This window comes from Neofelis nebulosa, chromosome 8 (assembly GCF_028018385.1).
Source record: "Neofelis nebulosa isolate mNeoNeb1 chromosome 8, mNeoNeb1.pri, whole genome shotgun sequence".
Taxonomy (NCBI): Eukaryota; Metazoa; Chordata; class Mammalia; order Carnivora; family Felidae; genus Neofelis; species Neofelis nebulosa.
This window is the reverse complement of record NC_080789.1, coordinates 18251375-18278963: the sequence shown is the minus strand read 5'-3', so window position 1 is coordinate 18278963 and position 27589 is coordinate 18251375. Positions and strand designations below refer to the sequence as shown.

The 27589-nt window shown below is 45.5% G+C and overlaps 1 protein-coding gene across 1 annotated transcript in view; it reads right to left on the bottom strand.

Moving 5' to 3' along the window:
* The window catches only part of LOC131518992 (putative tetratricopeptide repeat protein 41), an 87218-nt gene that overhangs the window by 32029 nt on the left and 27600 nt on the right, over positions 1-27589 (bottom strand). The window contains 5 exon segments of the mRNA XM_058741580.1: positions 7048-7226; positions 8070-8268; positions 14392-14631; positions 17546-17987; positions 21045-21205. Coding sequence (XP_058597563.1) covers positions 7048-7226; positions 8070-8268; positions 14392-14631; positions 17546-17987; positions 21045-21205 — 1221 coding nt within the window.

Sequence of the window (27589 nt, the reverse complement as noted above, 5' to 3'; positions counted from 1 at the left end):
CAATAAAAAATAAATTAATTAATTTAAAAACAAAAAGGAAACTAGACAAAGTCAGGTAGCAGTAAAAGCTATGCCAAGAATTAAAACCCACTGACAAGATAATGACTAGGTATAACATCAGATGGGGTAGGCCACTCTGAGAAAGTGACACTTTGGCTGAGATCTAAATGACCAGAGAGAACTGGTACTACAAAAATATGAGTGGGAAGAACATTCCTGGCAGAGGCAGCAGCTGGTGCCAAGGCCAAAAGGCAGAATGTACTTGAAGGACAGAAAGAAGGCCAGAGTGGCTGGCATCTAGAGGCCAAAAGGAAGATTCTTATAAGATGACGCTACCTAGGCATGTCGGGGGTAGATTGTACAAACGATTATAAATTAAACTGAGGAGTTCAGATTTTAGTATCGGTGCAGCAGCAGGTCTCTGGAATGATCTTAACCTGGAAAGTGACATGATCTGGTTTATATTCCTAAAAGCTCATTCTGGCTACTAAACAGAAATGGAACTTTTTTGGAACAAAAATGAAAGTAGGAGGACTAGTTAGGAGGCCATTACGATAGGCCAGGTGAGAAGTGATGGTGGCTGGTGAGCCACTGATGGCAGTAAAAAGCTGAGGTTAGGATATCCCCTCTCACCACTCCTACTGAATGATACTGGGAGTCCCAGCTAGTGCAATAAGACAAGAAAAGGAAATAAAAGATATACATGTTGGGAAGGAAGAAATAAAACTGATTTTGTTCACAAATGATAGACCTGTCTGTGTAGAAAATCCCAAAGAATCAACAAAAAACTCGTAGAACTGGTAAGTGATTATAACAAGGTTGCAGGATACAAGGTTAATATACAAAAGCCAACTGCTTTCCTATAGACCAGCAATGAACAATTGGAATTAGAAATTTAAAACACAATACCACTTATAATAGTACCCCATAAATGAGAAACTTAGGCCTAAATCTAACAGAATATGTACTTGATCTATATGCAGAGAGCCACAAAATTCTGATAAAGGATATCAAAGAAGATCTAAATAAACTGAGAGAGATTCTATGTTGATGGACTGGAAGACTCAACATTGTTAAGATGCTTGACTTATAAATTCAATACAATACCAATAAATCTTCTCTAGATGTCTAACTGATCTTTGACAAAGTAGCAAAGACAATTCAATGGAAGAAGTCTTAATTAACAAGTGGTTCTGGAACAACTGAACATCCGTATGAAAAAAAATTAATCTAGACAGAGATATTACACCTTTTGCAAAACACATAGTCAAAATGGATCATAGCCGTAAATATAAAATGAAATACTACAGGGGCGACTGGGTGGCTCAGTCGGTTGGGTGGCCGACTTCGGCTCAGGTCATGATCTCGAGGTCCGTGAGTTCAAGCCCCGCGTCGGGCTCTGTGCTGACAGCTCAGAGCCTGGAGCCTGTTTCCGATTCTGTGTCTCCCTCTCTCTGACCCTCCCCCGTTCATGCTTTGTCTCTCTCTGTCTCAAAAATAAATAAACGTTAGAAAAAAAAAAATGAAATACTACAAAAGTTTTAGAAGGAAACAGAAAAAAACCTATGTGACCTCGGTTTTGGTCATGATTTATTAAATACACCACAAAAAGCATAACCCATGAAAGAAAATACTGATTAAGTTAGACCTTATTAGAATTCAAAACTTGGTGGAGCGCCTGGGTGGCTCAGTCAGTTAAACGTCCCACATTTGATTTTAGCTCAGGTCATGTTCTCATGATGGTAAGATCTAGCCCTGCATCAGTCTCCACCCTGGGTGTGGAGCCTGCTTAGGAGTCTCTCTCTCCCTCTCCATCTGCCCCTCCCTTGCTCGCATGTGTGCACACACACTTGCACTCTCTCGCTCTCTCACTCTCAAAACTATATATATATATATATATATATATATATATATATATCCATCAGTGATAAGAAGTAAAGTCAGACAAGAACTAAAAATGTTCTTTGCATGGCCTGCTCAAGATCTTGCCTATTTTTATTGAAGGGCTCATTATTTTATTTAAGAGCATTTTACTTATTAAAAGTATTAATCTTTTGCCTGCCACATATGTCACAAATATTTTTGCCAGTTATCACTAGTCTTATAATTGTGTTTTTAATTTTCTGAGTTGTGTTGTTTTGTTTTGATTTACATGTTGTAATTTCATTTATTTAGACACATTTATCGACTGTCTTCTTTGTGATTTACTCTTTTGCTTTCTTAGACGCCAACATTTTCTTATAGTTTTTTTTTAACATACAATTTCATTAATTTACATTTAACTCTAATCTTCTTGGGATTTATTTTGGTGTAATGGCTCAGGTAACTTAACTTCTTACCAAGTAGTGAACCATTATCACAGCACTATTTATTCAATTTATTCCATAATCTTTCTAATTTGAAAAGTTTCTATCACTTACTAATTTTTTATATCTATACCTGAGTCTGTACCTGAGCTTTCTATTTTCTTCCACTGATCTGTCTATTTTTGCTCCCAGTAGCATTTTTAAAATTATTACAGCTTCATAATATGTTTAAATAAGTTGACATTCAAATTGCCCTCATTATTTTAAACTCTTACTCTCACATATCTTCTTCTCCAAGAACTTTAAAATCATTTTGAAAATTTAGAAATGTTTTAATCCCACTGGGATTTCAATTAGAATTGTCTTATGTACATAAATCAACTGTGGAAGAACCGACAGCTTTACAATATTGAGTTGCTCTATCCAAGAATATGGTATGTCTCCCTATATACTAAAATTTTATTTTCTATAATTCTGAAACAGTTTTATAAAAATAAAGATCCACACATTTCTTGTTACATTTATTCGTGGATATTTCATATTTCCTGTGGCTACTGTAAATTGTCTTTTGTTCTTTTTATTTTTCTGTTGAGCTATTTTTTAAATTATTTGTAATAAATGATTTGTTCCATCTAAAATATTTAGAAGTTTCCAAAAGTATCAGAGGGCAAAACATCATACATTACTCATGAAAAGCTGATATTGTCCCATTTACTACAACCTTCTGACAAGATCCTGCACTGTAATGCATTTACCCTTTGCTCCAACAAGAAAGCCTGACCCTGCAAAACAATAGGACTCTCCCCAACCCACCACATCTGCCACCTGGGAGAGTAGTCAGCCATCTGCCAACATGGAGCCATTCTGGGACCAGTCCTTCTGCCACATCTGTTTTTAGTCTGTCTCTTCTGGTGTTTGACTTTGTCTAAAAATGCAACTGCAGCCAGACATGGATTCTCTCTACTTTTTTGTGACCCAGGACTCCAGCTAAAAACAAGCTTATCATATCACAGATAATCTGTAAAACCTGACCTGACCCTGGCGTTGTCCTCTAGACTCAAAGACCTCCCGACCGGCCTTCCTTCAGAGATGTAACTTGCCCAGAGGCATCTCGCAAGGAAGGGCAAACCCAGGAAGCAAGTGGACAGGCAGGAAGCACGGGGCAAAAGCGATTTCCAGACTCAGAGCCAGGCGTCTTTTCCACCAACCGAGCAAGTTAGGGTTCTGGTTCTCATCACAGCCACCAGGGGGAGCCAAAGCACACAGTCCGGCGGCAGGCCCTAGGACGGGGGCGGGGCACGCATTCTTTTCCGGAGCTGCAGCCACAGACTCCTGGTGGGGAGTGACCTCACACACCCGTCGGCACCCCCATCAGGCTGATGAGCCTGCCCACCTTCTCTTGGACCCGTACTGGCCTTGCTGAATTCTTCAGGTTCATCACTCTCCCCCTGACTCAGGGTCCTCAAACATGCTGTTCCCTCGGCCCTCTGTCCCATCAGCTCTCACTCCTCCTCCAAACCTCAGGTGAAATGTCACTTATTCAAAGTGGCTTCTGCAGTTCCTGAGACAAGGCCACACCTCCTGCTCCGGGCTCCGGGCCAGGCCACCACCACCGTGTACTGCTCCCTCAGCTGCACTTCTCAGTAGGGTCTGTTCTATACTCTGCCATAAGCTCCATCAGGGCAGGAGCCCTGTCTGTCTTGTCCACTGCTGCGTCCCTGGCTTCTAGCACCAGGCTCACCACGACGCAGGCACTCGGTGAACGCTTGAATTAATTCAGAGGATCAGCTGGTAATCATGGCAAAGCACGCTTGCCCAGACCTCTTTATTAGAAGGGAGGACAGGGCTGAAGTGGCAAGCAATTCCTGAGACCGCAGCCCATAATACAGGATTTCTCAAAAACCTGCCTGAAAGAACATTCCAGCTTAAGGGCCTTGCCTCCAGCAGCACCCTAGGAGGGCAGAATGTCTCAGGACTGCGTGTGGCTGCATAACCACGGTAGGAAAAGCCATGTCTGGGGGAGGCCCAGACAGCAACCAGACCCCTGGAAAGCCTCCTCTGACGATTCTACAGGATTCCTGCTATCATTAAACCCATTCCAATGAATCAAAGGCTATTCTATCACTTTGGTGGCAAGTCTTATTGAGAAGAAAAGCTAGTAAAAACAAGATAAAAGGGGCTAGCCAGATGCCCGAGGCTTCCCTTGCATACTTTTGGCTTCCGTAAGCTTGTTTGCCTGCTGCCTCCACCAACTAACTGCCCAGATAACACCACTGATAAGGGCCCCCTCCCCTTTTTGTTTTGTCTCTCCACCCCCTACCCTCCCAGCCATAAAAGGAGGCCAATGCCAAGGTTCGGGGCTCAGCCTTTGGAGGTGACCCCGCTGGGCCAGCACCTGTGGGCAATAAACAGTCTTTTCTGATTCCCCGAGAGTGCGTGGGCTTGTCTCTTCCTGGGCGCTGAGTATTTGCTGTAACATTACGACTTCTATTTTCAGCAACCCAAATGGGAGGACTTCAGGAAGACCCCCCCCCACACACACACACACACACACTCACACACAAATGGCCATAGACTGACTCTGCTTTGCTTTATGAAGACTGATGAGAGAAAGGGAATGAGGGCCTGGTTGCCATGAGAGAGAGGATGCAAGAGGCCATATTCCCAAGTAAAATCTATGGGAATCGGCCGAGACTGAACACGAGGGGTGAGGAAGATGGAAGGTGGCAAAGGCAGCAGTGATGGAGGCCGGGACCCCCTGCTAAGGAGCCCCCCCACCCGGGGTCTGGAGTAAGCAGAGACTACCCAGCAGCAGCTCAGAGCGGCATGCTTATGGACTCACCAGAAAGCCCTGCACATGTCTCCAGCCTAACTCAAAGGGACACATTCTGAACTAGGCTCATTTACATCCAGAAAATTCTCACACGCTGAAATGTTAGGTGATTTCCTCCCACTGGCAACCCCCAGCCCCCAGGCCTTTCCATCACCATAACAACCATGTGCCGACAAGCAGGGTGACATCATCAGGAAGGACTTTCACCCCCACCTCAAGATCTCTTCTGGGGGCTAGCTTCCAGCTTCCTATGACATACAGTGCTCCCCCCACACCACCTCCCGCCCCCTCCCTGCTTCCTCCGCCCTACAGCCCTAAGCACTGATGCAATTCCAGAGGCATCCTGGCTTTATTCGACACACTGGAATCTGTGGAGGATCGTTTGGGTCCTTCCACACGGAGGGTTTAGTGGATCGGAGAAATCCCAAAGGTACATAACTCATACGTGGCAGTGAGAATACAGGTAAAGGCTACATGCTTAAGGACCAAAAGGGATGCTGGAACACCACAGCCCAAATCCACTCCTAACTACCCGGGAGACCTTGGGCAACTCGCTTTGAAAGGGCGGGCCTACGCCGGCCGACTCCATCTTGTTCTGTGTCCTTCACCTTGACCACACCTCCTCCCCTTGAGTAACCCCCCCCTCACCTGCCTAACAGGACTCGGACCCTTCCCCAGGACCCTTCCCCAACCAATCGGCTGAGGCCATAGCCATTACCTCACCAACTGCCCCTAGGCCCCAATAAAACCTTTGTCCTTTTGAAACTCGCTCTCTCTCCCTGGTATCTCACCGCTGCGTCGGGTGCAGGTAGGGGATTGAGCTCGAGCTAGCTCGAATAAAGGCTCTTTGCTTTTGCATGGGACTCGGCTCCCTGGCGGTATTTGGGGATCACGAATTCTGGGCATAACAGCTTCACCTCTCCGAGACTCAAGTTTCCTGAGTTTCAACCAAGGCATTAGCAGGACTGCAGAGATTTGACGTGAATCAAGCAAAAGACATATAAAGAATTGAACTTAGAGCCTGGCCCATGACAAATGCTCAAGATCTGTTATTATGACCACTAGACGGCAAAACCATGAGAGCAGGGGTCATTTTTGAACTAGTGTTGAATTCGATGAACTAGTTCACTGATGATGTCAGTAGCGCCCAGTGAGTCCAATGTCCCAGAGAAGGTGCGCAGTTACTATCTGTTGAAAGAATGAATGAATGTTATTACCGTTTAGTGAGCCCGGAAATACAGGGGGAGAGAGAGAGACAGGCAAGGGAGAAAGGGAAGAAATATGAGCCAAAGTGCTGTCCAGATCCAAGCCCTTAGGCAGCAAGTCCAAGTAGTGCATTGCAATTCAGATCGAAGCCATCCTCGACAGCAATGGCGTGTCTCCAGGGCTGAGTGAGGGGCACCGGAGGGAGCTGGGGGCACTGTGAGCAGATGGAGGGAACACGGAAAGAACAAGCTGGGAGGGAGTATCCGAAATAATTCGGATTTGCATCTATGTCATCTGAACTACCCAGCTGGTCACTCAGGAAAGCTGTTGATCAAGCAGCAACACTGTTGGTGGCTCTCAGGAAAGGGGTCACATACACCGACCTTCCAAAAGGCCATCAAGGCTGCAAATGCAGATCAAGGAGGGAGATGTTAGCAGTGTGGTTGAAGCCACAAGAAAATAGAGAAAGAAAAAATGCATAGGAAACAGCCACAGCAAGACGATACAGAGGAGCCATTTCAGAATTAACACTTTCCCCCCCATTTCCTAGCTTCAGAAATTGGTGGCCTACATTGTGGGTAGGAACACACAGGGAGGTCTGTTGGAGTGATTGGAATTAGATGAGGAAACGGGAGAACAGTAACTCTTGGCCACTTAACATCCCAGCGAAATGGACTATGGAAACCTAGCTACTCACTGTACCTGACAGTGTATGTCTCTTCCTCATTTTATGGCACTTCTCAGCTTTAACCTTGGCCACTGTGAGTAAATAGGCCCCAGCAGCATCATATCCGACTTCTGCTAACACATTCCAGTAGTGGATGAGGTGCAGCCATGTCCAGAAGCTCAGGTTTTGGATCTTCGATACAGAATCTGTGATACTTGTAACACAATGAATTCATGTGAGTCATTTTAGTATTTCATGCCTTGAAGGAAGCTGTTCGATTTGCCCCATTCCATTAGCCTATTCATAAACTCCTTGACCACTACGACTTTGGTAGGTCACCAGATAGATGTGAACCTGTCCCTCTTAAGCAGTCAAAGCCATTGCCGCGTCTCTGTCCAGGAGGCCCCTCCTCTAGGCAGGCTCCCCGAATCTACCAGGCGGAGCAAGCCCCTCCCTGTCCCGAGCGTGCCCAGCTCTGGGTCTTTGCTCTAGCGAAGCACTGTCCCCCATGTGTGGCTCTTCTCTGGCTCCACATCTGCCCAGCTAGATAGAGCCAGATCTCACTCACTCCTGCATGCCCGGGCCCTCCAAGAACATGGGAGACAGAGTGGGTCAACGATACACGTCTGCCAAAGGGGTACATAAGAGGACAAGAAAGTAGGGGAGATGAAGAGAAGGAGAAGGGTGGAGAGGAGGGAGAAGAAAGGAAAGGGGGGAGATTAGGTGGGTCTGGCAGGAGAATATAGCCAATCCTTTGTCCTTGCCCAGCCACAAGTCCTTCTCTCTCTGGAATCCTCCTCTCTGAGAGGAATCCATGTGGATTCAAGAGGGAAGAGAACACTGCAGAGCCAGACGATCCAATGGAGCAACGCTGGGAATCCATCAGCCACAGAAACTGGTGCTGAATGATGGGCCCATCCGAATGAATGAATGGGTTGCCGAACGACTAAGTGAATGAATGTGCCCTGCTGAAACGAGCCATGGGTATCCGAACAAAGTGTTTGGCAAAGGAGGAACGAAATCTGCCCAAACGCCACATAAAGAGGACACGTCTTACCTAGGACTTGACAGAAAGCTGCACAAACTCCCCCAGGAGCCACTCATTTTCAAATGCCACGGCAGCTCCTCAAATACCCTCCAGAAAGTGGTTTGCCGTTGGAAGTATCGAACTAAGATCTGGTGGAAATGTGTCTTCTTGTGATTTGTTGGGTTCTGAAAGGTATATGGACGGCTTTCTCTGACAGGAGTGACCACACCTATTGAAAAATCAGTGACAGTTGAATGCGTCTGCCTTCTTAGTGTATGAAAACATACAGTAGATAACAGCTCTGTGGCCATAGACACAATGAAACAGTAGCTTGAAAAAAAACCTGAAATATTAAAAATATATCTTCTTTGATTTTTTTTAATGTTTATTTTTGAGAGACAGAGCGAGCAGGGGAGGGGCAGAGAAAGAGAGAGACACAAAATCTGAAGCAGGCTCCAAGCTCTGACCTGTCAGCACAGAGTCCAATGTAGGGCTCGAACCCACAAACTGCAAGATCATGACCTGAGCCAAAGTCGGATGCTTAACTGACTGAGCCACCCAGGTGCCCCCAAAATGCATCTTCTTATAAGTCAGTTTGAATTTACCAAAGAATTAGTTACAGTTGTGATCACTGACCCAGATTTTTGAGAAGCTAGGGAGCATGCTCATTTTTCATGGTGTCTTCCCCTCTCCCAAAGAAATATTTGTAACCCACTTTTCTATGTTAAACATATACCACGGCTACCACATAAATAAGCACTTTCCAAAATTTGAGGACACGCAATTTGGAGAAGTTCACCTGCCACCTGGGTCTCATCTAGGCCACAGGGAGCTAAGCAAATTAACGGCAAATTGGATGTTAGAGCCAAGTTTACTATGCTTTCACTAGCAAAGAGAAATGATTCCAACCAATCTTACTACCCAGAAACAACCTGCTTAAAAACAGAAGGGCTTGGTTTCATTAAAAACTTCAAGGGGGTGCCTGGGTGTCTCAGTTAGTTAAGTGGTTAAGCATCTGACTCTTGATTTCAGCTCAGGTCATGATCTCACAGTTCGTGAGTTCGAGCCCTGTGTCAGGCTCTGTGCTGGCAGTGCAGAGCCTGCTTGGGATTCTCTCTCTCTCTCCCTTTCTCTCTTTCAAAGTAAATAAATAAACTTAAAAAAAAAAAAAAGAAGAACTTCAAGATACCTATCCTTGAAAGGTAAAATAGAAGTGTTTAAAATGTTCTGCTTGATGTTTTTTCTCACAAGATGAATGGGACACAGGGCTGGATGGCACACCTGCTTCAGAAACCCATGGAAGAGGAAGGAAAGTTCCTCCTTGCACTGAGCATGGCAAGGGCATTTTTGTGGGGAATGAGAGAGAAAGAGAACTGGGACAAATATTACCCCACATCCGAGATTTAGAGTATTAAACACAATGCTTAACATGTACAAAACATTGTCATAAAAAACACTGAGTTTATTTTTTTTTAAGTTTATTTATTTATTTTCAGAGACACAGAGACAGCGTGAACAGAGGAGGGGCAGAGAGAGGCAAGAGAGAATCCTGAGCAGGCTCCATGCTGCCAGCACAGAGCCTGATGTGAGGCTCCAACTCATGAACCATGAGATCATGGCCTGAGCAGAAATCAAGAGTCAGATGCTTAACCGACTGAGCCACCCAGGTGCCCTAAGTTTATCTTTTTACAAAATATCCTTGTGAGATATGAAAGGATATGAAAATCCCTGTGATTTTCCCATATAATTTCTCATGTCAACTTTCCTGGGCAAAGGGATGCCCAGAGAGCTGGTTAGGTACTGTTTCCCGGTGTGCCTGTGAGGGGGTTTCTGGAAGAGACTAGCACTTGAATGAGTCCACTGAGTGAAGGAGATTGCCCTCACCACTGCAGACGGGCCTCATCCAATCTGTTGAGGGCCGGAATAGAAAAAAAAAAAAAAAAAAAGGCAGAGGAAGGGCAAATCTTCCCCTCGGCTCCAGCTGAAACCTCTGTCTTCTCAGCACTTCTGGGTCTCAGACCTTTAGACTTGGACTAGAAATTATAGCACTGACTCTCCTGGTCCCCAGTAGCACTACCACCAGCTTTCCCGCACCTCTAGCTTGCAGACGGCAAGATCCTGGGACTTCCCAATGTCCACAATCACGTGAGTCAAAACCGCACAATAAATCATTTTCTAGATATCTATGTAGAGACACACACATAGAGAGATACATAGAGCTAGAAAGAGATAGAGAACTAATCCTAGTGGTCCTGTTTCTCCAGAGGACCCTAATACAATCTCCATATGACAAATGAAATTACTTAAAGTCAGAGGGGCCAGGTGGCTGGTCTCTGGCCAGCACGTGAGTGGAGAAGCAGGATTCGAACCTTCTGACTCGATTCCAGTGCTTCTCCACTTAACATGAGACGGGAGGAATGGCCTGACCACAGCATCATCTGTGCAAAGTTCAGCACAGTTCTCACGGACACACTTTCTGGTGGACATCTCTGTACTGCTCCTTTCTCTCATGACAGGCTACGTTGTGCCGTGTGGACAAACGACCTCAAAATCTCAGTGGCTTAAAACAGCAAAGGTTTATCATGCCATCACAGATAATGACGGTCCTGGCTCAATCTCCAAATCCAGGTCCGCTCACGCCAGGACTGACAGACCAGCCGCCATCTTGAACATTGCCAGTAGCCACGTACAGCTCGTTGGACAGAACGGGTCACAAGGTGCTACCCAATAAAGGGACCAGAAAGTGCTTCCCATGGTGGGTGGAGGGGCTGGAAATATTGGCAATTAGCTGTCACGGCCACCACGGTGCTTATCATTGTGCCGGACGCTGTATTAAGCACCTTATGTTAGGTATACTTAGCATTTTTAATACCCTCGAGATGAACACTACCATTATCCCCATTTTGCAGGTGAGAAACTGAGTCTTAGAAAGTTAAGCACCTTTCACAAGGCCAGGCCAGTTCTGTCAGATTGAAAGTCCTTGCTCTTAACAAGAAATCATTTATAGTAGATGCCATAGCGATTGCCAGTCGGAAAGAAGGTAGACTCTTTGCGAAACAGCATGCACGCCTGGGAGTGAGGTAAAGACAGGGTGAAATGAGGCTGCTCCTCTACCATGACCACAGTGTCACCTGCGGGTAGCAGGTGAACAGGTAGTGAGTAGCTCACACTTCCCTTCCTGTGCTCAGCCCTCCAGATCCTGATTCCACCGCAGGCAAACACCAGAGGCTGAGGGTCAGTACTGGCTCCCAAAACAAGGGATATGGAAGCTTCTAGAAACGGCAGGCCCAAAAAGCCAACTGCCAGGAATAGCTGCGCATTCATTCAGCAAACAACTATTGAATGTAACTGGGGTGGGGCCCAGGGAACTCAGACCTGCTTGAAGGTGTTTGATGAAATGGAATAACACTTAGGCTAACAGAATTCAAGATTACCAGCTGATTTGCATGGATCATTTTGGGAAGGACGGTAGGTAAAAGGCCACAGGGGAGACAGATGAGTAAAACAAAGGGAGAATTCAGAATGGCTAACATTTCTTAAGAATTCACCATGGGCCAAGCCTAGTCTAAGTACTTGTAATTACATGAATTACACATTGAATGCTTGCTAGTCATAATGTTCTGAGCTTGGTACACTTATTATTTTACAAAAGAGGGATGTGGGTAGAAAGGGATCCGGTCTTCAGCTAGGAAGTGGGAAAGCCAAGGCTCACCCCGATCTAGCATCAGGGGCCACTTTTACCCATTATGCTAGGCTGGACCCTTCTACGCAACAATTAATCACTGCAAAATGGGCTTCACAGACTCGGTTTTCGGAGCTTCTATGAAGTGAGGGGTTATACGAAGTAAAGGAAGGAGCTCTTTCCAGGAAGGGCTCCCTGAGATCCCGGGAAAGGGTGAGGTTTGGGGGAGGAGGTCGCATGGCTCAGGTCTCCCAGAAAACACCTTCTCTCCCTTTGGACACCAGCACCATCCCGACACCCCAAGGGCTGGCTGCCAGAGGGCAAAGAGACAGGGATCCCAGCATGAGGCTTGGTTTTCCTGGGGGGAACCCTGCAGGGGCAGCGGGGAGGTACCCACGTCAGTAAGCACAAACCAGAAGAGCCTCTATGTGGTGGCCACAGCCAACAGACAGAGGAGCACAGGTAACACTGCTCAGGGTCTCCCGCAGGCACCTGGGGCAGGTGAGGACTTTCTAGGAGGCTGGTGGGAAACAGAACTGATACGACCTAACCTAGCCAGAGAACGTTCTGTGTACACAAGAAATAAATGGAATAACGTATATGAAGCGGCTGGCAGAGTGAAAGCACTAAATAATAGTGGTGGTTATGATGGCCAGGGGCAACAAGATGTGACAATGCTCTGGCCACACTAGAACAGCATTTCCCAGCTTTCTGGGTCTCCCCCCTAACCCCCCTTTCCCTTTTCAGCCCCACTGGTATGCACGCATGCACACACACACGTACACGCATATGTTCACCCACATACAAAGAGTATATAAGACCAAACAATCCTCAGCTCTAGTAGCAAAAAGGGAAAAGACGTTGCTGGACCACAGCCCAGGGTACAAAGCCTGCCTCTAGACTAGCCAATTTTTGGTAGGAGTAATTTAAGTTACAAATTGAATACAATACTTACAAACTGAATACAATACTTAAACAGAGTATTAATTTCAAAGGAAAGAAGCATCCACATATACGTGTGGCTAAGAGACTAGTTTGCCTCAAAATAATTGATAAGACATTGGGACAAACTATGTCAAAAGATAGCCCTTTACCAAAAAATATCATAGCAGACTCAAGTCCTACAGCCTTCGCTTTGGCATCTTTTTTCTCCTTGTAGGATATGCTTTACTTCCCATGCTCAAGCTACCTGGAAGTGAATTGTTGCAATTACAATTCCTGGCGCCTCTGGTAAAGATGTATTCACATCCTGGTTGTTGTTGTTGTTGTCTTTGTTTTCCTGACAATAGTGAATATTGCCAGCAGTGCTTTCTTTAGGGGCTCACAGTGCAGAGAAGGGCTACAGCATATACCCAGAATTTTAACAGCCACACCATGGCCTTGTCCCTGCACCTCCAAGAGTGTTACTGTTCTACAGGAAAATGGAGAGACTAAGTGTGTTGCAAACCATCAGAGACCAAGTGAGCAGAAGAACTGACATCACACCTAAGAGCATCCTCACTCCCCCCCCCTGCCCCCCCCCCGCACTCTTCGCTACATTATGTAACTTAAGAGGTGGTGGGAATGACGACAATGTAGGAGGGAAACAATCTTTTAAAAAAGAAAGTGAAAGAGGACATAGTAAACCCGAAAGGAAATTTGCACAGAGCTTAGAATCTTTGCAGAGGCTGTGATGTAAGGTTTTTGAAGTCCACGAACCTGAAGTTCTCTGTGTGGCTAGAGGGCTCTGCTTCTAGGTCAAGAGTCTGTGATTGCCATTGTTTCTCAGATTCAGACCTCAATCCTTTCAGAAGGGGATAAGAATTTGATTTCAGGGGCGACAGCGTAGCTCAGTTGGTTAAGCATCCAGCTCTTGCTTTCGTCTCAAGTCATGATCTCATGGTTTGTGAGACTGAGCCCCACGTTGGGCTCTGCATCGACAGCACAGAAGTTGTTTGGGACTCTCTCTCTCTCTCTCTGCCCCTCCCCACTTGCACAAGTGCACGCATGCTCTCTGTCTCTCTCAAAATAAATAAACTTAAAAAACAAAAAAGAATTTGATTTCAGAATTAGGGCAGAAACTGCTAATGCCTATCCAATAACCATCTCCCTCATCTTTGTTAGTAACAGATGCCCACCTTAGTTTAGGGTGGCAACACACCCCATTGAAACCTCTGTTCCCCAACTTTTCTCATATCTAACTGTGGCCAAATGACAACGTTTTAGAGACAGAGTGGAAATGTTGGTGAAAACCTGAGAAAGCTCCTTAAAAGCAAATGCAAACCCTTCTTTTCATCCTTCCCATTGCCCGAAATGCGATGGCTGGAGCTCCAGCAGCCATGCTGCTTCCAGCAGTCATGCACATGAGATGACCCTGAGAATGCAAGCTAATGTGTGGATCAGGGACATAGAAGGAAGAGGGTCCCAGATGACTTTGTGGAGCCAACAGGGCAGCCCTGAACTGCCTACTTTCAGAAAGTTCTCATGTGAGAGAATAAACCCTGGGATGTAAGCCATTGAAGTCAGGTCTCAGTTACTCACAACCAGGTACAAGTATTAATTTATATGACCATGTATACACATGTTTACAGATTCATTCCTACTTGAGAAATGCTAGCTGCAAGCTTTCCCTTGAATGCAAACTTCCCTTTTCCGAACTAGCAGGTACTTACACAGATTTAAGCCCTTAACCAAGAAGCTTGTGCTCCACAGCACTCCGCAGGGACTGGTGCCTGAAGTACAGGAGGCCATTGGGCTTCTCCTGGACCCACTGTCTGCTGGCATTGCGGAAGGCAGCCCAGTGCAACATGGTCACTTTGTAGTGATCCCTGTAGCCCTGCATGTCCAAAAGCTGGAATATCTCATCCTCGGCCAATCCATAATGTGAGATGCTCAAAAAGCACAGAGTGTCAGCCACCCAGCCATCCGGTGCTATACAGATAACACAATGACAGCAATGACAAAAAGAACCGTTCACATCTGCCAGGCATCATTCTAAATGTCTAAATGTCGTGTATGACTATACAACTTGTTTCCTTTAATCATCCTATAGGCAGATACTATATAACTTCCCCTGTCTTACAAATAAGAAAAATAAGGGGCGCCTGGGTGGCTCAGTCGGTTAAGTGTCCGACTTCGGCTCAGGTCACGATCTCGCGGTTCGTGAGTTCAAGCCCCGCGTCAGGCTCTGTGCTGACGGCTCAGAGCCTGGAGCCTGTTTCAGATTCTGTGTCTCCCTCTCTCTCTGACCCTCCCCCGTTCATGCTCTGTCTCTCTCTGTCTCAAAAATAAATAAACGTTAAAAAAAAAAAAATTAAAAAAAAAAAAAGAAAGAAAGAAAAATAAAGCCCAGAGATGTTAAATAACTTAGCCAGTCACACAGGAATAAGTGCAGAACTGGGATTTGAGCACAGACTGCCTGGCTTTGGAGCCCATACTTTCAGGCATTAAGTTATCATCCACTTTGTCCCAACTAATACGCCCATGTTAGCTATGGTTATAAGCTGGAAAGCTTGCCAATTATCATACTGCTGAGCAGTCTATTAATACTTTCAAATATCAAGTTTGCATCGATGGGTCTGAATGGTTTTTTGGTATGATTGCTATCTTGCCACAGACACCACCTGACCCTTAGCTTTTTCAGCCAGAGCTGGATTCCCGCTGGCTTTATGACCGGCTCTAAAGAGATCCTCAAGACCACTGAGAGAAAGGACAAAGTCTACCATTCTAAATGGACTTCTTGTGCCAGGACTGGGGGATGAACCTCAAACACCTGTAATCTTTGAGCAGAGGGAGCTGCTCAGCCCCAGCTGTACAAGCTCCTTCTGAAGTTGACCCCAGGTTTACCAAGTTCTTCCTGTACCTGTGGCTGGGTGCCTTGGGCCTGAGGAGGGGTCAGTGGGCAGGAGGAGGAAAGTCAGCCGGGGACAGGAGGGCCTGGGCTTTCCCGCACAGTCCCAGACAAGCAGGAATATCCCTGGGCACAGCCATGGGCCACCTTGCCTGCGTGACCCTTCTCAGGGCACAGAGACCTTTCTTTCACCTCCTTGCAGGTGAAGGAGAGCACACTAAATTTGAAATTCATTTTATTTGCAGAAATGCAAAGTCTAGAGCAAAAAAAAAAAAAATGGGGCAGGACAATATGTGGTCACACCAACCAATGTGTCTTTCATTGCAAGTATTTTCTGCTTCTTTCCCCACCCCCACATCCCCCTTCCTGCTCCATTCCAAATTCATCAAACTTAAGAGAAGGTTATTATGGTAGAAACTCAAGTTTCAAAAGCCTTTTGAAGATCCTAGCAGAGATAATGGCTTTGAGAACAAACTTTGCTTCTCAAAAGACTGTGGAATATCAAAAGACAAAAATGCCTGACCAACTCATGGAATATGTCTTTTAACCACAAACAACAGACTCAGTTACAGGGTGAGCTAAAGAGGACTGAACCAAGCAAGGTGGAGGAGACAGTGCGAGAAGAGAGCAACAGAGTTGCTCAGGTGGGCCTGTGCTGTTCCCTGAACCCAAGCTGTGAGCAGGGACAGGGAAACTACTGGATGCACCTGGGGACCCAATAGTACAGACAGCCTGTGCTGTGCCTCCCGTTGGGAGCCTAGAAGGCCGGTGCCTGTGGATCTTCTGATGCCCCCAGAACCAGAGAGCAGAAACCACTATGGGGACACCTACAGAGCCAGATCTCTGAAGGTGCAGTGAGCAACCAACATTCTCTGTCGGGAATGTTGAGTACCCACAAGACTATGGGCTCCAGGAGAGTGCAGATGTTAGTGGAGGAGAGGGGCCTCCTCACATTAGAGCGAGGGAAAATGGCAGCAGATGGCGGCATAGATCGAACAACCCAAGAGCAGATGGGAACACAGCCATCCTAGAGGATGCCAGCATTGGAGGAAGTCAGTATCTGCGGACCATCCGGGGCCATGACCACCTCAGTGGAAGCCAGCGGGGACAGACGACAACCAAGGACATCCAGCACCAAGACCCTCAGATTTAAGCTCAACCCCAAAGAGACACACACAGGAAGGACACAAATCCTCTCTTGACTGCAAACACCCTGAATTGTACCCCAAAAAAAAAAAAGCTGAATTGATGGATTTAACCTAGATGAACTGGATTAGGTTTCTGCCATCACTTGAACTATAGGCTCAAAAGAGTTGAGTTATAGAAATAACAAAGGCCCGGGGCGCCTGGGTGGCGCAGTCGGTTAAGCGTCCGACTTCAGCCAGGTCACGATCTCGCGGTCCGTGAGTTCGAGCCCCGTGTCGGGCTCTGGGCTGATGGCTCGGAGCCTGGAGCCTGTTTCCGATTCTGTGTCTCCCTCTCTCTGCCCCTCCCCCGTTCATGCTCTGTCTCTCTCTGTCCCAAAAATAAAAATAAAAAACGTTGAAAAAAAAAATTAAAAAAAAGAAATAACAAAGGCCCATTTCTTAGATTCCTGAAAAATTGTCTAATATGGTTCCCTTTACAGTCAGCATAGAACTCCCTAGACAGGGTTGTTGGATTTAGCAAATAAAAACGCAGAGTAACTAAATTTTAATTTTAGACAAAACAACAAATTAATTTTGGGTATAAGTATGTCCCATGCAATAATCTGGGATATACTTGTAATGAAATTATTTATTTGTAATTCAACTAATTTTTAGTATAAGTGTGTCCCATGCAATAATTGAGACATACTTTTACTAAAGGACTGTTCTTTGTCTGAAATTACAATTTAACTGGGCATCTTGTATTTTCTCTGACAACCCCATCCTTCGCCCTCCTCCTCTGGGTGGTCCACCATACATCTTTCTCCCGGTGGACTCTAGCAGGTTGTCAATACTGGCCAAGGCCTACCTTCTCCTAAAGCCACCGTGTCTGAATTTGCCTTTTTTGGTGTAAAAGTCCAGCTATAGTCCTCAATCCAGCGTTTCAGAATCAATTCCCAGAGCTCCTGAACAGACACCACCTCCAAGTACTCCTTCAGACACTGATACTCACCTCGGTAGATTCTACGTTCTCTGAGTTCATTCGCTAGGATCGTGAGTTTTAAAGGATTCAGGTTTGTTTTTTTCCTCAAAGTGGATTGGCTCTGTTGGAGGGGGTCTTTGTTGGGAATGGAGAGATGCTGTCTAAAGATGTTTCGTTTCACTTCTTTGTCTCCTATGCTAATGAACTCCACTGTCCTCACATCTGGGCGAGCACATAGCAACTTGTAGGAGAGGCTGGAGGAGACAGTGCTCATGATGAATTTGCAATGAGGAGGCAGCGAGCATGGCAGCCAAGAAAAATCTTTTGCCTGGTGGAGAAAGTCAAAGATATTTGAAAACTTTAAAGACTTTAAAACTCCTTTGCTGATGGTTTTTAAACTGAGAGCAGCTAGAATATAGGGAGTAAGTAGAGGGTTAAGGGCTGGGGTGAAGGTTATTAGCGATAAGGTGGATAGTAAGCAATATGGTGATGATACCAATTCACACTCTACAGAACTATATTCACGGACTTACCCATCTGTTATGAATTTGATAGTACAAAGGTGAGCTCTCAAAAGAGGTTTGTACGGGGCACCTGGGTGGCTCAGTCACTTAAGTGACTCTTGATTTCAGCTCAGATTACGAACGCACGGTTCATGGGGTCGAATCCCACATCGGGCTCTGTGCTGACAGTGCAGAGCCTGCTTGGGATTCTTTCTCTCTCTCTCTCTCTCTCTCTCTCTCTCTCTCTCTGCCTCTCCCTGCTCTCTCTCTCTCAAAATAAATAGATAAACAGTTAAAATAAAAAATAAAAAAAGGTTCCTACAAGCAAGTAATCTGACAAATCTTAGGCTTCTAAAGAATGACCTATAGTGACGATCAAGGGAAATCTAAGAGTGCAAACTGAACCATTCAACTGAAAACCAGAACATTGTTTTATGATGAAGAATCTTGCTTTGTACAGCAATACTATTATAAATTAAATGGCTTTATTTGGGGATAAGATAAACACCTAATCAGATCTTTCTAGATTCCTTTAACAGCCTTTCCTACCCCTCTTTGACTAATAATCGCAAATATAATAATAATAATAACAACAGTAACTACCAAACAGTGACTGCTTACTCTGAGCCAGGCACTGAGCTGAATGTGTCTTCGGGTACTGTTAGGGATTTTTATTTTTATTTTTTTTATTTTTTGATACTGTGACATTTCTCTGGGGCCTTAGAGATTCAGGAGAGACTGTTTTTCCCAAGGCAAGCTAAGTCCCGGGGGTGGTGGGCAGCTTGCCTGGAACATGCCTGTCATGTGCAGACCCACAGATCCAAGAACACACCCCCAACTCCCTTCTCATCTGACTCGCATTCACCAAGCCAATATTTCCCTGCCCCACATCATCATCCTGGGGCTAGGACCAGACAACTAGGGACAACTATGCCACAAAGCCTGCTGAAATTACACAAACTAGCCAATCCTGAATGTCTTCCTCTACCTTTCCCACGGGAACCCCGATGAAGGCTTTGGCCTTGGCCTTCTCCTGGCTCCAGTCTTCTGCCTCCTGACCACCCTGATACTTCCCCTGGGGCCCCGAGTGGCATGGCACATCTCCTTCTCTCAGGAAATGTAAGTAATCGCTTCCTTCAATGCCATTGGCATCTCCGTGCCATCACTCGGTCATCCTCCTATATGTCAAAGCCCAGCACTTGTCACAGTTTGCAATCTTGTCCTTATTTGTGTACTAGCATCATTAACATCAGCCATCCCCTGTTAGAATGAAAGCTCCGTTTCTCTGCAGGGACCATGTCTGACTCTGCTTGTAGTGCTTTTGCTATAGTGAGTGGTCAAGAACTATTTGCTGAATTTGTGGTGGTTGCCATGCATTAAATTAAAAAGATTATAAAACAATACGGTGTGTAATTTCATTTACGTAAGCATCAAGGAGTGTACATAGACACCCATAGAAGAAGGAAGGCTGTACTCCAAAACGTAGAAGAGTGGTGAGACTGTGAGTATACCTAATTTTCTGTTTTCTTTTTCTTCATCATATTTTCTATCAGAAACATATATTACTTACCTAATTTATAATTTACATGTGTTTTTAAGTTTTAGAGAAAATTCTTCACAAGGTTCCAGTGATCCAATATCAGCTCAAACAGAAGAAAAACTAAGGAGGGGCACCTGGGTGGCTCAGTCAGTTAAGCGTCCAACTTCGGCTCAGGTCATGATCTCATGGTTCATGAGTTTGAGCTCTGCGTTGGGCTCTGTGCTGACAGCTCAGAGCCTGGAGCTTGCTTCGGATTCTCCCGCTCTCTCTGCCCTTCCCCCATTCACACTCTGTCTCCCTCTCCTTCAAAAATAATCGTTAAAAAAAAAAGATAAGAAAAACTAAGGAGAGCAACCAATCGATGGGATTTGGTATGTGCATAATCAGTATAGATGACACAGGTCATAATATACAACATAAAGAAAATACTAGGAGTCCAATAAATGACTGATCAATGTATAAAATGGGGGGGAGGGGGGGTGCAGAATCAGGCAGAGGTAAAGGTCACAGTTTCCAGAACCAGACTGTCCATGTCTGAATTCTGAGTCTAACACAATCTTAGGATGTTGGACAAGCCACCTAACACCTCCATGCTCAGTCCCCTCTGTATAAACAGGGATGATGATCACAGTCTCTCTTTCATAGGGTTCTTCTGAGAATTAAATGCGTTAATATTTGTAAAGTGCCTAGAAAGGTGCCTGACCCGTTGTAAGTGTCACAGAAGTATTTGTTCAATAAAACATATAGTAGTAGCTATAAGCGATGCTGGCTATAGCTACAGATATGCAATGCAATGGAAAGGTGTTACAGGGGCGTCTGGGAGGCTCAGTCAGTTGGACATCCAACTTCGGCTCAAGTCATGATCTCGTGGTCATGAGTTCAAGCCCTGTGTCAGGCTCTGCACAGACAGCTCAGAGCCTGGAGCCTGCTTTCCTCCCTCTCTCTCTCTCTGCCCCTCCTCCGTGCTCGTTCTCTCACTCTCTCTCTCTCTCAAAAATAAACATTGAAAAAATTAAATAAAAAGAAAGATGTTACATACCTTCTAAATTATGGAGTTTTCTTTTTATAAAGCAGTAATAAAATAGGTATTATTTTAAAAACAGGGGCGCCTGGGTGGAGCAGTCGGTTAAGCGTCCGACTTCAGCCAGGTCACGATCTCGCAGTCCGTGAGTTCGAGCCCCGCGTCAGGCTCTGGGCTGATGGCTCGGAGCCTGGAGCCTGTTTCCGATTCTGTGTCTCCCTCTCTCTCTGTCCCTCCCCCGTTCATGCTCTGTCTCTCTCTGTCCCAAAAATAAATAAATAAACGTTGAAAAAAAATTTTTAAAAAATAAAAAGAGATTACCTTCTGTCCTAAAATCCCATAAATGCCAATCAATTCTTCAATTCCATCTAGGACAAGTATGCATGGCTTTAAATTGTTGGAAGCAATGAAAACTTCCACAAGAAGTGAAAAGACTAAGACATTTGAGCCTTCATTAAGAACATCAGTTTCAAGCTGAGTACCTAGAGCATAGGAATTTGTTCAAATTAGGCAAAAATGTTTCCATCATTGCTAGAATATGTTAATGGGATGGGGAGGCGGAAGGGGTTGGGAACAATGAGTGCTATTCACAGCTGTACAGCTGACACATATAGGTATATGTGTGATTAGCAGCCTAAAAATATTCAACCCAAAAGGGATAATGATATTTACCACCAGATGTCTCCTATACATTTTCAGGATTTTATATAAAAAATATTTTGTATGATCCAAAGCATTACTCTCATCTTCCAAAATGCAAAAATAGTTCATGTTACAAAGAGCTGGATGGGAAGAAAGAGAAGCCAGTCTATGCAGTCTGCGAAGTTTATGCAGTTCTGTAACATCAGGTGGCTCTTTAGGGGCCACGGCTACCACCTGAGTGGTCCAGCAGGGGCACACACGCATCATCCCCCACCACTGTCTGGTCTCTTCAGTTCTCGCCCACATCAAATCTGACATAACCAATCCTAAACTACTCTATCCGCAATATTGGACGCCAGACCTTCGAATCTGTAAATTACCAGGGAAAATCATGCTATAAACCAGCAAAGGGCAAAGGATGTAATTTGAGAGGACCAACTTGCAAACTCTGATTGCGTGACATAGCAGAGAGCAACCCAAAATTGTAATCAACTGCTTAATACTTTAAGAGCATTTTACTACATACAACTTTGGTCTTGCTTTTATTTTTCAAAGGCCATGTCTCCCATAGAAATTTAGGCACATTAGAATCTAGAAAATCAAGTTATGCAAAGAAGCTTTTAATGGATTTACATCTCTCAGGTGCATTAAGATTCTATTAGAAGCATATTGAATAACTATGTTTAACAATACTTATTGGTTGCCTGTTACGTGCAAGGTTCTGTGCTCAATGCTAAAAGGAGATAAAAATGATCTATAAATAAAGTCAAGGAGTTAAGGGAAGTGAAAATGGGTTCAGTACACACACACAAAAAAACACATTTCAAGCCAGAATATGAGTCTGAAGAGTACTGGAGTGTGATGCAGAACCATCACAATGAAGACAAGCTTCATGCAGAAGACATGTGAGACGAGCTGCGGGGAATGCACAGGTAGAGATGAGGGCAAAAGAATATCAAGCAAGACAAAGCAAAGGTAAAGGTCTGGAGGTAGGAAAACACATGAGCATTCAAAAAAACAGGAAGCTGATTAGAGCAGTGGAACTCAACAGGGGTGCTCTAGGAATTCGAGATGTCCTAGAACACAGGACAGTCACACACAATGCAGCTGTGTCCTGGGGTCTACCTGCTTTCACATGTTCTGCCAGACAGTCACTTGGGGGGGGGGGAGGGGGTAACCTTATTAATGACCTCACCTAGGAACCAACTCCATTTTCATGTAAATGCAAAGTAATTTTTGCACCGATTCAAAACACATTGAATTTCCTAGGAATACAACTACCATAGAAAGTGATGGAAGATTATATGTTGTTTCGTCTGAAATGATACCAAGATTTCAGAAAATCACGACCCTGATGGGAACACTGCTCACGATGTTGGAGCCTTGACTACAACACATCCGTGGACGTCTGCACTAGCAGCTTTCGAAAGCATGGTCATTTTCCATGACCTGCCTACTCCACTGTGGCTTCTACTGGAATCATGTCTGAGCATTTACATATTGGAATGCATATTATTTTGCAATAAATTACTTTACCTTTCTCTTTTACATTATACTAGAGGGTTACATTGGGTTTTTTTATTGAGGTATAAATCACAAATGATACTACATTAGTTTCAGGCGTACAACATAATGATCCAATATTTGTATACACAAATGATCACCACTGTAAGTCTAGTTACCATCTATCACTGCACGGATACAAAAACACTTTTTTTCTTGTGACCAGAACTTTTAAGATGTACTCTGACGGGGGTGCCTAAGTGGCTCGGTTGGTTAAGCTTCCAACTTCGGCTCAGGTCTCGATCTCGTGGTTTGTGAGTTCTAGCTCTACAGGGGGCTCTGTACTGACAGTGTGGAACCTGCTTTGCATTCTGTCTCCCTCGCTTTCTGCCCCTCCCCCACTTGCATGCACTCTCTCTCACTCTCTCTCTCTCAAAAATAAACATTCAAAAAAACATGTACTTTTAGCCACTTTCAAAATATGCAAAACAGTATTATTAACTATAGTCACCATGCTATACATGGCAGCCCCAGGACTTACTTATTTTATAAATGGATATATTGATTTTTAAAGATATTTTGGTATCAGAAAATGACTATAAAATCAATGACTTGAAGATTGTATATGAATGCAAGACATAAAGGAGAAGAAAGAATCAAAACAAGATAGTCTGAGCTTGGACCACACAATTAAAAGTATTTTTCAAGAACAGGAAGAGAACAATCTTGGTGCTTCATCCTTGGAGGGTTTTATCCGCACCCCCCCCCCCCCCAATTCTTTAAAGTATTGAGATTTCAGACCTTGACTAAGTGAATTTTGGAGAAGGAGGGGTTCTGGAGATCATGTCGTCTAGTCCAAACCCTCATCTTGTAAGTGAGGAAACAGGCCCAGCAAGGTGAAAAGGCTGGAACACAGGTCATCAGGAGCTTTACAGACACTGATTTTGCTAATAGTTTTCCTGCCAGCAACACATCCTCACTCAACGGTTACTCCATCTGGGTTTCCAAGCCGCACAGGTCACCGCTGGCGGATTCCGTTTCCCAGCAGCCACAGCCACATGCGGGAGGCACGGACTGTTGACCTTTTGCGTGAAGCTGGTACAGAGGCTATGTGACAAAACGGAGGTGAATGAACCTCAGAAAATACACGCAGCCTGACAATCATAAAACATAATATCACTCATGATAATCAGCAGAAAAATAATCCCAGGCAAAAAAAAAAAAAAAAGGAAAAAAAACCTCAAGGAAGATACAGATCTATATCTAAGTATGCAAAGGAAAGCATCGTTTCAGTGTTTTTTAAAATCCTATTTGGGGTGGGGCGCCTGGGTGGCGCAGTCGGTTAAGCATCCGACTTCAGCCAGGTCACGATCTCGCGGTCTGTGAGTTCGAGCCCCGCGTCAGGCTCTGGGCTGATGGCTCGGAGGCTGGAGCCTGTTTCCGATTCTGTGTCTCCCTCTCTCTCTGCCCCTCCCCCGTTCATGCTCTGTCTCTCTCTGTCCCAAAAATAAATAAAAAACATTGAAAAAAAAAATTTAAAAAAAAATAAAATAAAATCCTATTTGGGGTGATTAGAATTATTTTTCCTCAAAATAACATTGAAGATAGGCAGAATTACTAGTATTGGAAAATGATCCTAAACCTCTCTTTATTCTGTTGGAACCAAACTGTCTCTCCTGGATGACAATGGCCTATTGTCTAATTTAAATTTGTTTAATGTTTTATTTATTTATTTATTTATTTATTTTATTTAAAAAAAATTTTTTTAACATTTATTTTTGAGACAGAGACAGAGCATGAACAGGGAAGGGGCAGAGAGAGAGGGAGACACAGAACCCGAAACAGGCTCCAGGCTCCGAGCTGTCAGCACAGAGCCCGACACAGGGCTCGAATTCATGGACCGTGAGATCATGACCTGAGCCAAAGTCGGACGCTTAACCGATCAAGCCACCCAGGCGCCCCTTTTTATTTATTTTTGAGACAGACAGAGGCAGAGTATGAGAGGGAGTGGGGCAGAGAGAGACAGAGACACAGAATCTGAAGCAGACTCCAGGCTCTGAGCTGTCATAGAGCCCGATGCAGGGCTCGAACTCATGAACCACAAGATCGTGACTTGAGCCGAAGTCAGTTGTTTAATCGACTGGGCCACCCAGGCGCCCCCTTTTTCTTTTTTTTTTTCAATGTTTTATTTATTTTTGAGAGCCTATTGCCTAATTTAAATAGTAACAACTCAAGTTTTTATTTATTTTATTTTTTAACGTTTATTTATTTTTGAGACAGAGAGAGACAGAGCGTGAACGGGGGAGGGTCAGAGAGAGGGAGACACAGAATCTGAAACAGGCTCCAGGCTCTGAGCTGTCAGCACAGAGCCCGACGCGGGGTTCGAACTCACGGACCGCGAGATCACGACCTGAGCCGAAGTCAGACGCTTAACTGACTGAGCCACCCAGGCGCCCCAACAGCTCAAGTTTTTAAACACCCAGTCACAAAAGGTAAATTCATGGGGAGAGAAAAACAGTCAATTGGTACAATTTCAAAATACTTTGTAACAAAATGACAGAGATTAACTGATTTTTTTCACTTTTTGGCAATGTTATCTCTTATCATTCAATAAAGATTTATTGAGAACCTTCTGTGTCGGTCAGGCTCTGTGTCAGGCATTGAATGTGAGAATGGCCAATAAAATAGACATGGTTTCCTGCACTCCCAGGACTATAACGGGATACAGTAAAACATACAATGTCAGCATCACGTGTAAGTAGTGGGTGACCAGGATGGCAAGCTCACAGTGTTTGGAGGGATACACCCACATAAACTAGAGTACAACGGGACTGTACTAGAGTACAACCCACAACGTCGAGATTGGGAGTCTCATGCTCTACCAACTGAGATAGCCAGGTGCCCCCGGAGGGTGCTTTTTAAATAGGGCCTTGTGGTGCCTGAGTGGCTCAAGTCGGTTAAGCAACTGACTTTGGCTCAGGTCGTGATCTCACAGTTTATGAGTTCGAGCCCCACATCAGGTTCTCTGTCAGCGCAGAGCCTGCTTCAGATCCTTTGGGTCCCTCTCTCTCTGCCCCACCCCAGCTCACTCTCTCAAAAATAAATAAACATTAAAAAAAAAGTTTAGGGGCGCCTGGGTGGCTCAGTCGGTTCAGCGGCCGACTTCAGCTCAGGTCATGATCTCATGGTCCCTGAGTTCGAGCCCCGCATCGGGCTCTGTGCTGACCGCTCAGAGCCTGGAGCCTGTTTCAGATTCTGTGTCTCCCTCTCTCTCTGACCCTCCCCCGTTCATGCTCTGTCTCTCTCTGTCTCAAAAATAAATAAACGTTAAAAAAAAAAAAGTTTAAATAGGGCTTTAAGGGACAAGAGGATTTCACCGACCTGAGAAGAGGAGGGGCATTCCAGTAGACGGGAGTGAAAGTGGACAGACAAGGAGAGACGGAAATGACCAGCTGCTCCAGGGAGACCACACCTGTGGCACCAAGAGCAAGAGCCCCTGGAGAAGTCACCCAGGCCCAGGGGACAAGGCTTGGCGAACACTGCCAAGGAGTCCTGCTGATATTGAGGGCAGACGCCCCGGTAAGTGATGCGAGAGGGCCCTGAGGAGCAAAATGTCCCTCTGTTTGTTCAAGGAGGCAAGACCGGGCAGTAATGAGGACAAGGGGCCCTGAGCTCAGCAAAGACCTGAGTCTGAACCCTTGTTCTGCCCACACACAGCTGTGTGAGCCAGCCTTTGTGAGCCCCGCTCTTTATCTGGGACGAGAATGCTGGATGCTAGGAGCATTAACTAAGATGCTGAGAAAGCCCTTAGCACAGAACTGGGCACTCAGAACGCCAATTCAGTAAATGGAACTCATTGTTATTCGGGCCACCACCAGGGGAGGGGGGTGACAGGGGGAAGAAACAGGGAAATAAGAAAATCAGTGGCTCTCCTCGACCTTCCGCGAGGCATGTCACATTAGGAACATCAGTGGCCTGCAAGGCAGGCGAGGGGCACGGGCCGGGGGAGAGCTGGCTCCGAGCAGTTCTGTCTGCAAGCTCCCTCTATCTAGGCAAGCAGGGGTGAGGACAGAGGAGCAGAAATGTGAGCTTCACACAGGGGCCCTTTGTCGGCCCACTGGGGAGGGCAGGGCGCCTGCAGGAGCTGGAGCTGCTCACGGCTGAGGCCGCCACAGGGAGACGCCGCAGAGGAGCTGACCTCTCGGCCAGCTGCGTTCTCAGTGGCAGCTCTTCCTCTTCTGCCCACACCCACCTCACCCGGGTGAAACCCAGCTTCCTGGCTCAGGCGGCCAAGCTGAGCACGAGCACACTCCCCCTCAAGTTCCTCCCCCCGCCCCCGCTGCGGCTACAAACTCTCCTGCATTGTGCTACCTCCTCCCTTAGTCTAGCTAATGAATAAGTTTCTTGTTTCCCTTAGTAGCCCCCACCGCTCTCCCTGCCTCTTTAGCTCAGTGAGGAATCACCATCATCATCACCACCACCATCACCATCATCGCTGCAACAATGATAATACTAACGACAACTGAGTGCCCGGTACTCTTCTAAATTCTCTACCTGTAATCCCCTGGGTAGGTACTGTGAATCCCACCCCCCATTTCACAGATGAGAAACGGGGGCCCACACTGCGTAAGTAAACTGCCCAAGAGCACACGGCTAGTAAGCAGCAGAGCCAGGATGGAAAATGCAGGCGGGCCAAGTCCAGAGCCACAGCCTTTCCCCTC